This window comes from Phocoena phocoena, chromosome 1 (assembly GCF_963924675.1).
Source record: "Phocoena phocoena chromosome 1, mPhoPho1.1, whole genome shotgun sequence".
In the NCBI taxonomy this organism is placed as follows: Eukaryota; Metazoa; Chordata; class Mammalia; order Artiodactyla; family Phocoenidae; genus Phocoena; species Phocoena phocoena.
This window is the reverse complement of record NC_089219.1, coordinates 39,337,148-39,350,582: the sequence shown is the minus strand read 5'-3', so window position 1 is coordinate 39,350,582 and position 13,435 is coordinate 39,337,148. Positions and strand designations below refer to the sequence as shown.

The window sequence follows — 13,435 nt, the reverse complement described above, 5'->3', positions numbered from 1 at the left end:
TCACCATCCTCAAGACCTCAGGTTCTTCGTATGTCATGTGGGAATAACAATCCATTCTCTGAAAGGTGTGGGATGGTTTCTCAACATCCCTACTGTGGCCCATGGAACCTGGCATGCCAATGAACTCTGACCTCATCTCCTATCACTCTCCTTATTTACTCAGCTCCAGCCGCCCTGACCTCTGCTCCACTTTGTGTATGCGCAGGGCCTTTGCACCTGCTGTTGTCCCTTCTCTCATCAGTTTCCGCCCTCCTTTTCTGCTTCTTTTTTTCTTTGTAACACATACTGTATTTGTTAGGGTTCTCCAGAGAAACAGAACCAATAGCATGTGTAGATAGATAGACAGACAGACGTATACATATATACGTACAGATTGATATATTTTGAGGAATTGGCTCATGCATTGTGGAGGCTGGCAAGTCCAAAATCTACAGGGTGAGCTGGCAGGCTGGCAATCCAGGGAAGAAGTGCTGACGCTGCTGTTCAAGTCCAAAGTCACTCTGCTGGCAGAATTCCCTTCATCGGGGAGGTTGGTCTTATCTATTAAGGGCTTCACCTTATTGGATAAGACCCACCTCATCCAATTATTATACAGCATAATCTGCTTGACTCAAAACCTTCTGATTTAAATGTGAATCTTATCTGAAAACTAACTCCACGAGAACATCTAGAATGTTTGACCGAGTGTCTGGGTACCATGGCCTGGTCGGGTCGGCAAGATTAACCATCACAAGTCCACCCCTTGTCAAGTTGGCGTTCATACAGTATCTCCAGCCCAGTAACTCCCAGCTTTGCCTGTCGGTTTAGAGGCATGAGGACCCCAAAGTGACAGAAGGCAGTCTGAACTTCCAGTTCAATTGAACTCCTGTTGTGTCTTTAACATACTAAATATTAACATTTTACTAATTATTTCATTTATTCTCTGTTTCCTCCCCAGCAGATAAGCTCAATGAGAGCAGGATTTGGGTCTGCTTTGTCCCTGAGTAAATCCCCTGACCTAGAACAGTGCGTGGCCCATGCCAGGTGCTCAGTAAGCACTGCCGAGTGGGTTGGGGCCTTTGCTGTGACTTCCCTATAGCTCGGGTGGGTGAGAAGTGACAGTCCCAGCCTGAGCGCCAGGCCTGTCTCAAACATCCTTCCTGACTAAGCGGGTCCGGCCTTCTCCTCTCGATGACGCTGCTGGGCCGACAAGTGAACACAGGCCTCGGTGTTCACCCTTCCAGCCCATCCAGGACTGTTTACTAGATGGATCTGGAACAATAAACCTGTACCCACCCTCCTGGCGCCTGCCTCCCTCCATCCAAGGCCCATGTTTGAAGATGTGTTTAAATTCCAGGCCTACACTCAGCAGACGCTGCGGGCCTGCAAGTACCGGTGAGGGGGGGGGTGCCACCAGGATGCTCAGGGGCTCTTGGTGGCCGGGCCTCCACACACGGCCATCCAGGGGAAGTGAGGTAGCTCTCGCCTTCACCCCGTGTTTGTTATTTCATGTCAAAGCCTTATCATAAACATTATCCTAGAGTGGGCCACCGAGGCTACGGGTGAGGAGGGTTTGTTATTCTGAAGTGGCCGGGAGCAGAAGGCATTGAGGCCTGGGAGTCTGAGCAGGGCCAGGCTTGAGGATTCAGGGTGAATGACAGGGAAACGGGAATCAGAGCAAGGCACTTATTCGCACCCGTGCACTGGGCTTTGAAGGCCCCACTTTCCAACCATCCTCTACTATAGAGGCCCGTTGGCATATCTGCCTCTAAAAGATGCTCCGTGTGGATGGAAACCAAGTCCAATTAATCCAACAACACCAGATGCCTGCAGAGGATCAACAGAAAGTAAATGTTTGTTGAATGAATGAATGACTGTCACTTCCCTATGTCTGTTAGAAGCACCAAGAATGCACATGAAGAAGCACATATTACTTTGAAGTCCTGGTCATGGGAACCTGGTTGGAGCTAGACAAAAGTAATTTCATAGCCCAGCTCTGTCCTTTACAAGCCATGTGGCCTTGGGTCCCCTTCCCCTCTGCTTCTTTGTTTTCCCATCTGTGAATAGGGACACCTCCCTGCTGGCTCTCTCCCAAGGAGAGCAGAGGGAAGCCCCGAGGGCAGTGGTGAACTAAGAGGATAGGTTCCAGGGCTGGATGGCCCAGGTTTGAATGCACATCCACCCCTCTCCAGCCTTGTCACCTTCAGTGGTTTACTTAATATATCTTTGCTGCGACTGCCCCCTCCCACCACCCCGATCTATGAAATGGAGCTAATACTAGCCCTACCTTAGAGTTGCTGTAAAGGTTAGATAAATTAATATGGACTTAGAGAGCTTCTGACACATAGTAAGTGCTCAATAAACATAGTGACCCTAGTAATCAATGGATGAGGACTGCTTCACAAATTGCAGAGGATGGATACGAGGCAGGAGGTGGAGGGGGAAGGTCATGGGATTCAGGGTCGGCATCCTTCCCTCTCATAGTTCTTGAATGTCTGCTATTCAGCAGTGACCAGAGAGGCAGGCTACCTGCCCTCACCAATCTCTCAGTCTAGACAGGCAGGGAACAGGGAATTACCTGAAATGGACATCTCAGTGGGATAAGTGCCACAACCAAGGGAAGCTCCGGAGTCTGTGATGGGGGTTGAGGGGAGTCTGGAGTGACGGGCTGGGTTTCAGTCCAGGCTCCACCACACCCCGGCTGCGCCACACTAGAGGTGCTTCTTGAATAATCTGACCTCAGTGTTCTACCTCTAGACATGTTAATAATAAATTCTCCCTAGCTGTTTTCTGGCTGTTTCCTGGAAGAAAATGGGTATGGCAAGGTGTGGGGGATGAACGTGGACTGTGCCAGTGGACCTCGGGAAATCCAGCCCCAGACATGGTCCAGAGCACAGCAAAAGGTCCTAGGCTGGGGGTCAGGGAACAGGGAGCCCACTCTGCCCGCAGCTCGCCGTGTGGCCTTGGGGCAAGCTTCATCCTGCCTGTTCCGGACCCCTGTCTTTTCTCCTCTTCCATGTGAAGAGGGCATATGAAGAGATGAGTGGTTCTCAAACGAGGCTCCAGGGCACCTGTGGGTTCCACAGAGAAGCGCTGGGAGCCTGTCACGGGGGTGGCATTGAGCCGGGGGAACTTCAGGTAAACAGCCTGCCTCCTTTACCTCAATGAGGGCAGTTCCCATTTCTGCTACAGATTTTGAGTTCCAAGTAAGTTTCCTCTGGAAAACAATAACAACAAAAAAGGATTCCATGGCTACAAAAGGTTTGAAAAACTGCTGGGCCCTTCTAGCTACAATCAGGGAAGGTTTAGGTCTAACTATTTTCTTCCAAGCATTTATTCCACACTCACTACATGCCAGGAATGTTCTGAGCGCCCTGCAGGCTGAAACGTGCTTCATTCACTAGAACACCTCCCAGCTCCACGAGGGCCACGTGACTGCAGAAGTGACTCCATGTGTCTAAGAGGGTCCGGGGGGCCATTCCCCGCCCCCCGAGCCGGGTCTTCTGGGCGCCCGAGCCGATGACCTCAGCACAGGCCAGGTGGAGCCAGCGCTGAGCAGCAGCAGGGCAGGTGTGTACAGCGCAGGGTGTGGACACAGGAAGTCTGTGTGTCCCAGCCCCCAGAGGAGGAGAGCGCTTTCATCCCAGGCATCTGCTATGCAGGAGGAAGTGCCTTTTGCCTTAGCAATGTCCACGGCAACAAGGCCACTGCCTGCTGCGATCCATCCCCAGCCACCCTGCTGCCATCGACACCCTGTGCCAGGTGGCTGCAGATTGGATTTCAGGGGAGGTGGCCAGAACCTGGAAGCCTGGAGAAGGCCCAGAGTCGGGGTGGTGGGGTCTGACCTCATCTCCAGCCAGCTCATTATGGGAAGCAGGCTGGGCTACCAGAGCTCAGTGCAATCCAGCTCTCCTGCCCGACCAGAAACAGAAGTAGAAGGGGATGGGTGGAGGCGATCTCACAAGCACAAGCTTGGCCCAGTCGTCCAAGACAGTATTTTAAGCCAGACTTTGTGTACCTATTGCCTGAGCTTTTTTGTTCAGATTATGTGCTCTGGAACCACGTGGCTAATGCCACTTGGAGGAAACTTCTGCCACGTGGTGGCAGCGTGCCCCAAGTGCAGACAGAATGCCAGAGTTCTAGGGGCTAGTCTGAAGGGCTTACTGAGCAACGTTGAACTATGAATTGACCACAGCAGGTGTCAAAGCGCTAAAGGAAGGATGGGTGACACCCTCTACCAGGCACAGTGCTGAGTCCTGCCGATGCAAAAATAAATAGGATGCAATTCCTGTCTCCAAGCGGCTCATCGCCTAAGGGCGGAGACAGGTAGCTAAACTGCAGTTACAATCTATTGTTCACGCCCTGCTGGAGGGAAGCAGGGTGGGTAGCTCATCTCTCACCACAGCTGTGCTGTGAAGCATTTCCTCACATGTCTGGGCCCAGCTGCAGGCAGGCAGGCAGGCTCAGTGGGCTCAGCTGGGCTCACTTGCCTGTCTGGGAGCCGGCTGGCTGTCTGCCGGACTGGGACAGCCTCGGTGGGACAACGGAAGCAACTGGGCTCTGCGGTGCACGCCTCTCGCCCTCCCTCCAGCAGGCCAGCCTGGGCTACTCTCAAGGCAACGTGATTGTGTAAAGACAGCAGCACATGTGTAACGCTGCCCCCATTTGGCTATGGAGGCTTGTAATGCTGGCCCCCACTTGTAATGCAGCAAGTCCAGAGTCAGAATGTGAAGGGGCTACAGAGTTCCATGGCCAAGGATATGTATATAGGGAGGGGTTAAGGTTTGGGGGCATTACTATATCACTCTGCCACACAGGGAGACAGTGGGAGCTCTGGGGAGGGGCCTCACCCAGCCCCCAGGTGGTCAGAGAAGCTTCATGGAGGAGACATCTGAGCAGACCCTGGAAGGCCAAGTCTCGATTTGCAAGTGTTAAATAGAGGCGGGAGGTTTCTCATGCACAGGGGACAGCACGTACAAAGCACAGAGACAGAAGACTGCTGAGTAGTTTAGCATTTGGAGACACAGGGGCTGGAAACGAGGTCACTGACCACAGCAGTGGCCAGGCCGCTGCCTTGCAGGCTCCAGTGAAGAGCTAGGCTTTTATCCCCTGGGCAGGAGGCATCCATGAAAGTTTTGAGCAAAAAAAGAAAGATAAAGTCCATCAGATTTGTGTTTTTAAAGGATAGCTGTGGCAGAAGAATATGGGATAGGTGGGAAGGGGCGGGGAGTCTGCAGAGAGGAGCATGGGTTGCAGTGGACCCAATGAGAGAGGCTTGGGCCTGAACTGGTGCGGGCGGACTGAGGCTGGGGGTTTGTTGTCCAAGACAGTGTGCAGACAGGATGAACAGGGCCTGAGAACTGCCAGGGAGGCTGGAGCTGGGAAAACAGTGAGGACAGGTGGCCCGAGACCACCTCCTGGCATTTTGCACAAGAATTGCAATCGTTTTTCCCTCTATCTGTGCTAAATAACCCACTGATTGGTCAAGCTCCTCCCTTTTGTTGGCCAAAGGAGTCTGGGATGCACAGCTGTGTGAAGCTGGCTCTAGTCCCAGCCATGCAGAATTGGCCACTTCCCCTCCCCTCCTGGGCTTCAGTTTCCCCATCTAAAATGGGACATTTTAGATCATCTCTCAGGGCCTTGTGCCTTGGGCAGGGCATGTTCCATGAGAGGCACGGTCCTCAAATGCCAGAAGCAATTGGACCGCTAAAGAGTTCCCAGGGAGCCTGTTAAAAATACACATCCTGGGCTCCACCTCAGAGACTCCAGTTCTGGAATCTCTGAGATTTTTGTGTAGCACTCCAAGTGATCCTGATGCCTGGCAGGTCTGGCTGGGCACAGCTGTGTCCCCAGGCCTGGCACGGTGGCCCAGAGTACAGAGGGGCTGGAGGAAACGCGTGCTGAATGGCAGCACGGATCTGACTTGGGGGCTCAGCTCCTAAGGCCTTTGCCTGGTGTGAGGATGGCTTCTGGAGGACGTGGCATTTGGGTTGAGCCTTGACATCTAATGGGCTTTCTGGTTTTTTGTTCATTTGTTTGTTTTGCTTTGTTTGGGGGTGCTCTTGATTCCAAAATGAGTCTGTGCTCCTTCTAGAACTTATCTAGGCACTGGAGAAGAAAGGAGTCAAAAGAAAAACTCGCCCATCATTCCAAAACCTGGACACAACTAGGGTTCTCTTTGCCACATTATTAGATAAGATACTGATGCCCAGAGCAGTACTGGGGACCTGTGAGGGCAAAGGGCTGGAGATGAGAGCAGCCTGCACGTGGTGAGAGCCCAGTGAGTGAAGAGTGGGAGACATGGAACATTCGGGTGGTGCCAGCTGGTGTCGGGCCCCTCCCATCTTTTCACACACCCTGTTTCAGGCCTGTTGCCCCAAAGTCCAGCGGGAGGAGGGCCGGTCCTGGAGGGGTCAGGGGCCTCAGCCAGGGTCCCTGAGCACAGCCCTGACGCCTCTCCTCCCTCTGCGCAGGTGCTGTTCGCCCTGAACCAGACCCTGCTACAGCACGAGAGTGTACGGGCCGGGAGCTTGCAGGCGCCCTACACCACCGAGGACCTCATCAAGCACTACAACTGCGGGGACCTCAACGCCGTCATCTTCAACCACGACACATCCCAGGTGAGGCTCCCCTCCCCCAGCCCAGGCAGGCTCCGGGACACCAGCTCCCAAGGCCAGGCCCATAGGAAGGCATTTATTAGACACCTACTGTGTGCCAGGCGCAGGCAGTCTTCTCTCCAGCCATGGTGAGCAGGAGCTTGGGCATCCCCGTTTTATAGATGGGGGAAACTGAGGCTCAAGGAGGGGAAGAGACTTGCCCAAGGCCACACCACTTATTAGTTGTTATCAAGTTGTCAAGAGCAGTGCTTGAGCCCGGTGTGTGTGACTCTGGGGCCTAGACCCTGGAAGCTTTGCCTGTAAGAACAGGGAGGCCTCGTTGAGGTTTAGTCCAGCATCTCGGGAGATTAAAGCCCAGGAAAGGGAAAGCTCACAGGCGCTCAGAGCTTGGGCTTGAGTCCAGCCCAGGGCTCTCTGCCTCGATTCGAGTCCTAGAGGAAAGATTACCCAAGGCTGGGCAGCCAGTGAGTGGGAGCCCAGGAGCTGAGCATGACTCCACCAGGCCTCCTGTTGCCCTCGGGATAAATTCCAAGGTACTTCGTAGGTAGTCACGGCCCCCTCTCCATGTCCTACCCTCCATGGACCTCATCACAGCCCAGGTCCCCTGCCACAAAGACCTCATTTTGCTGACCTCTGCCACTTGTAGCACTTCCCCCGTGCACCTTGCCCTTTCCCACAGCTCTGCCTTTGTTCAGGTTCCTCCCTCCCAGTTTCCTCCCATTCGGGCTGTGGTCCAGTGTCTCACCTGTGAAACCGCCCTGACAGCCTGGGCGGGGTTAGATTTTCTCCCGGGCACCTCTAGGCCCCCGTGCTTTCTGTTTCTGATGCTCGATTATTCATTCATTCAAGAGGCAGCTGAATTAGTCAGAAGGGGCCACCTCCCCACTCAGGACACTGAAAGGCTCCCGATGTTTCTCAGGATAAAGCCAGAGTCTCTGTGATGGCCTGCGTGGTCCCGTGGTCTTTCCCCAGTCTCCACCCCGTGTCCTCTGCCTCCCCCGTTGCCCGTCACATGCCACTCCAGCTGCGCAGGCCTCCCTGCTGACCCATGAGCCCACCCACACACTTCGCCTTTGCACTGGCTGTTCCCTCTGCCAGGAAGGCCTTTCCCCAGGTATCACCGTGGCTCACCCCCTCTCTGCCTTCAAGACATAAAACAAATATCATCGTCTCAGTGAGGCGGGCCCCGACCAGATCTAGAATTGCAACCTGACGTCCCTCCTCCCTCCAACCTGTCCCCTTTATGAAGCTCCACTTTTCCTCATGGCCTTTATCATCTTCTCACACACTTATATATGTTGATTCATTGATCAGTCATTATTTATTGTCTGTCCTTTCCCATTACAGCGTAAACTCCCTGAGGGCAGGGTTTTGAGTCTGTTTTATTCACTGATAATTGGCTAGAGCAGCGCCTGGCACAGAGCACGACTCAGTAGGTATTGGATGAATGAAGGAAATAGTGTATAAATGCCAGGCACAGTGCTATGGAAAGGGTTATGGCGGGGCGCCAGAGAGAGCTGCCCTCATGGGGCTGAGGGTCTCATAGGAAAAAAGGAGAGATTCAACAAGCAGTTACACCGAAGCATGGTCCTTGCTACGAGGGGAAGTAGAGGATGCCCTTGGAGCCTGTGTCAGGAGCAGGACTTTAGGTGGGCTTGGGGTAGGGGTGGGGCAGGGCTGGAGCGAGAAGGAAAGATTCCTGAAATAAGAGAGGTCAGAGAAGAGCCTGAATTGGCCACAGACAGGAGGCAGAAGAACATTCCAGCAGAGGAAACCACGCAGACGAGCTGGAGGCCAGAGACAGCAGGAGGAGGGCTGAGAGTTTGGGCTGGAGGCATAGCCAGGGACCCCGCTAGACCCCAAGCTCCTCGAGAGCAAGGGTGAGCTGTCCACTCTCGTCACGCTGCCCAGTGCAGGGCGTGGCACAGAGCGAGCATCAGTGAGCGAGGCTGCACGGGCAAACGCAGGCGTGTGCCGTGCTCGGTGCGGTGTGGAGAGTGAGGGAGAGGAAGGGTGCGGAGGCCCTGCACAGCAGGCTGAGATTCTGGGTGTCCTGACTCTCTCTGGTAGAGGAGAGGGGGAGGAGAACCCTGGCAGCACGAGGCTCACAGGCGTTTCACCAGCCATCCACCCACCCTGTGGCAGAGCCTAGCACTGCATCCTCCACTGGGCAGAGGCTGGCGAGCCCTGAGCAGCCAGGGAGCTGTGTGCCTGAGGGCTACCCGGTCACCACTCAGGATGGCCTGGCCGTGAAATGGCCAGGCTGGGGAGAGTGGCGTGCCGGACAGGGCCCTGGCCACGGAGGGCAGGACACTAAGCTGAGAGAGGGAAGAAAGGGGTCCCTGGGGGGTGACAAGTTCAGATTTTCTTTGCACGGTGTCCAGAACCACTGGCGTGTCTCTGACAGGTGAACTACGTCGGGGGTCTCCCGGCAGTGCCTGTACTTGAAGTAGAGCAGAGGGCACAGGTAGATTGGCCCACCCAGGTTAGAATAGCAACCCAGGGTTGCACAGGCCGAGTCTAGCCCTCAAGGGAGGGACTAGGCAGCCCCGCCCCCAGACACAGACAAGCCTAGTGTCAGGGCAGCAAGGCTAAATCCAGTGCCCGCGTGCTAGCAGAGAAGGGGTCTGCTGCTGGAGGTCTCGACGTCACAGGGGCTGGAGGGGGCGGTCACCGCCTGCAGCTGGGGAGGGCTGCTGGTGAAGGTGGTATTGGACCAGGCTTGAGAGTAGAGTCTGGCCAGGTGTGGGCAAAGCCAGGGGCTGGCAGGCAGAGCGAGCTGCGTGGCAGGGGCACAGGAAAGTGGGAGGTCCTGGGGAATGATCTGCAAAGCAGACGGCAGACCATATGGGGGTGAGAATGTTCACTGAGGGGCCGACACCCTGGGGTGTTTAAGCCAGCCAGGGACGTGGTCAGAAAGATGCCTCTGGCTGCAGTGCCGAGGCTGCTGGAGCGGCCTCTGGAGGCCGGGGCTGGACAGATGCAGGGCCCAGGATGATCATACTGGCGGACAGGGGCCAGGCACACCTCACCCTTGGTCGGCTTCACCTCATCCCCCCTCCATGTCACCTTCAGAAATGGCTGAGGCCCTGGCCTCCTGCAGCTCTCCGGTCACTACACTGTCAGTGCCCCCAAATCAGCAGGGTGACCCAAGGCCCCTCCCCTGGGAAGACTTCCCTGAGCCCCCAGCCTGTGTTAGGTGTAGAATAGAAATGCGTATATTTATTGTCCACACTCAGACACTATTGAGAGTAAAAGGTCAAATGTAATCGAGTCAGAATAATTAACAGGCATGCAGCGATCTACCATAGCCATGAACCTGGATTGTCTTGAACAAACCAAGACACGTTGTCACCCTATTAGCGGCCTCCTCCAGGCTCCCACATCCCTCACTGCCCTCTAAAACACGTGTGCCCCAGTGTCCTGATCCCCACTGGCTGTGAGCCTCATCCAGGGCAGCAGACCCTGTCTGAGGGTTATCTGTGGCCTCCTAGCTGGACACAGGGCTGGACCCATGGAAGTTCTCAGAAGGTGTCTGTTGGATGCACAGGATAAAGAGAAGGGGTGAGGACATTGAGGTTGTGACATCAGCAGACCTGAGCTCTTGACCACTAGACCTGACCCAGTCCTAGTCGGGGGTCAGGGGAGCCTCACAGCCCCACTCCAGCTCTGCCTGGCCCATCTTCCCATCACTCCATCTCGGAACTATCACTTTAGGGTCCTGGGGACCCGATGTGTCCTCTTTAAAATGTTATCATACATCCTGCACTTGAACTTGTTGCAAGAGATTTAAGACCCCCAACAAGTCTAGTCACATCATTAATTTGCTTCCATCCAGCCAGGCCTCATCCTTGGCATGGAGCCAGGACCCATCAGCGTGAAACATGCAGAGAATGTCAGCCAGCTGCAGGACAGCCCACGGAACCCAGTGGCTAGCCCAGCTTCTTTGTGGCTTTGACATGGATCTTTCTAGTTCTTGTTCTTTTTTTTGTTGTTTTTTTCAAGCTCCCTACAGATTGAATGGAGGTTCATCCTCCACAAATGCACACTCAGGGTCAGGGAACTGAGGAGGGCGGGCTGGACACATCACAGGGAGAAGGCCTCTGCCTGAACCCTTGGAAGAGGGGAAGGGAAGCAGAATGCTTCCTTCAGGCTCTCTGATGGTTCTGAAGGCCACCTCTCTGTCATCTCCATCTCTATCCCCTGTCCAAGGCCACCCTTCACTGTACCCCTGCCATCAGAGGGGAAAGATGATTCAGCCAGCTGCATCCTCCAGGCTAGTTGTACAAAGCTGACGTTTAGTCAAGACTTCCTTTGTGCCATGCGCTGGGTTAAGCATTTTCCAAAACTGATCTTGTTTAATTCCTATAGCAATATATATAGCCCCTATATGACCAATTTGGAAACTGAGTCTCAGAGAGGCCAAGTAACTTGTGAGTTACAGAGGCCACCCAGCTGGTAAGTGGCAAAAGAAGGATTCCAACCCGAGCTGACCCAGCTGTTCAGGACTCACACTCACAACCTCCAGAGCTGCTGCCTGCGAGCCCATCCATTCATCCACGCATCCACTCATTGAACAAGTATTTGTCAGTGCAACATCGTCCCACGTTCTCTTCCATACCCAAGGAATGGAGGGAAGCCTGCGAGGGCCAGGTTTCCAGAAATAACCCTTCTGAGTCACAGCCTCTCTTGTGCTCCTCCCGCACTCAGAAGCCTGCAGTGTTTCCTATAGTGGCATCAAGTCCAAGTGTGGCCTGTTTTATCAGGGCTGCCAAGCATCCCCTCCATGGTTAGGGGAGGGAGTAAGAACTCTGTTCCTTCATATATCCATTTGCCAAACAGTCTCCAAGCACCAACTCTGTGCTGGCCCTGATTGGGCACTGGCAGAGCTGCTGCATACAGCTATCTAGGTTGTGCACTGCTCAAGTTTAAGGCGTACCAGTCATATCAATGTCTTGCTCCTCCCAGAACAGCGTATCAAGGCTTTCAGGCAGAGAAGCCCCTCTCACTAAGGGAATGCCCTGGTCCTTGGCCAACAGATAGCAGAGGCAGATGTCCCAACCTCCCCAGAATCCCTCTGGGTTCAGCCTCCTTTGATGCCTCCGTTTTCCTCAGAAGGAGGGCTGACAACTCGTCAGTGGCTCTAGAATCCATGTGGCTGGGCTAAAACCTGCAGGAAATTAGTCTCCTCGTGCTAGACTCTCCATCTGGCCAGTTCAGAAGTCAGCTAGGCCTTGTGTCCTGTGCTTTGGGCCTGGGTTGGTGAAGACAGAGTGATGAAGGGGGCACCCCTTGTGAGCAAGGGCTTGGAGGTTAGAATCACACTGGTGCATTGTGGGGAAAGAGCAGGTATTCTTACGCATGGCCTCAGGGTCCTCAGTGGTCCATGGCTTCCTCTCCCACCCCACCCACATGCTGAAGGCCACAGCACTGGAGCAGGTTAGAGAGGCAACATGTCGGGAACGGAAGAACAGGAGGAGGCGATGTGGTGAGGAGGGATGGCACATCTTTATGTTCAAGGCTCCAGAAACCTGTGCTGGGCACCTACTTTGTGCCAGGCAGCAGGGGCCCAGGAATGACAGAGGTGCTGTCCCGGAACTCAGGGAGCTCTCTGCCTCGTTCAAGGACACGTCAGAAATGCTGGCCCCAGGCCATGTGGCTGAGTGTGGACATGGGGCCAAGAGCTGGGAAACATGGATAGCTCCAAGCCAGGTTGTTGAACAAACCATTGTTATGGAAGGAAGCCTTGGTCCTGGAGTTGAAATTTTCAAGAAGGGATGGAGGGTTTGGGTTACGTCCTGAGCAGCGGTGGAGCTGGGGATGCAGAGGTAGTGGTGGCCAACCAGGGCTGATACCCTGGGAGAACCAAAGGTTATGACCCCTCCTCTGACCTCTGTAGGGTGGGGTGGGCTGAAAGGTGTCCACGACAACACCCATCATCTCATACAATCCCCCGCAATACCATCAGCCCCAACTTATAAATGAGGAAACCTGGACTCAGAAAAGTTAAGTAACTTGGCCAAAGTCACACAGCATCAGAACAGGGCCTGAAGCCCAGGTCAGCCTTTTCGCTATACCAGGCAGACCCTCCACACCTGCTTGCTGAACCAGATTCCCTGTACGTGCCAGTGACAGGGTCAGTGCTACAGTGAGAGCCTCCCAGGACCTCTGTGTCCGGAAGCCGAGGTTCAACAAGGCAGAGACGCGGGAGTGATACGTGTGTGAGGGTGGCGTCCAAGGGCTCCAGCCTGGCTCTGCCATTTAGTTAGCTGTGTGGCTCTCCACCTATCTCTGGATCTTTCGCTCTTCTTTCTTTATTTGTGAAACTGGGATAACAACAGTCATCTCGAAGCATCCGGGAACTGATGAAAAGCATCAATTACCTGAATAAAGGTAAGTTACCCAGCCCCACACTGGGCTGCGTGTGTTTATTGAAAGCCACTCTGCTCCAGGAAGAACTGAAGGCAGCGGTCTCTGTCTTGCCTTTACAGCTACCCAACTTTATCAACACCACCCTTCCGCCGCACGAGCAGGTCACCGCCCAGGAGATCGACAGCTACTTCCGCCAGGAGCTCATCTACAAGAGGAATGAGCGGATGGGGAAGAGGGTCATGACTCTTCTGCAGGAGAACGAAGACAAGATCTGCTTCTTTGCCTTCGGAGCAGGTTTGGACCGGAGTGGGGAAGGGATTGTTTGCCAAATCCTTGAGGGCTGGGAGGGTTGCTGGACCCTCTCCTGACCTCTGCTTCATAAAGGGAAAAGTTGAGGCCCCGAATGAGCAGGAAAAGCCGCACAGTGTTCAGCAGAGCTGGGATCCAAAGCAGGTCCCCTGCTTCTG

General features: G+C 54.3%; 1 protein-coding gene across 1 annotated transcript in view; it reads left to right on the top strand.

Annotated features, from left to right (window-relative positions):
• The window catches only part of TRABD2B (TraB domain containing 2B), a 213,533-nt gene that overhangs the window by 167,369 nt on the left and 32,729 nt on the right, over positions 1-13,435 (top strand). Inside the window, exons 3-4 of the mRNA XM_065894353.1 lie at positions 6,453-6,599; positions 13,088-13,262. Coding sequence (XP_065750425.1) covers positions 6,453-6,599; positions 13,088-13,262 — 322 coding nt within the window. The remainder of the gene's footprint in view (positions 1-6,452; positions 6,600-13,087; positions 13,263-13,435) is intronic.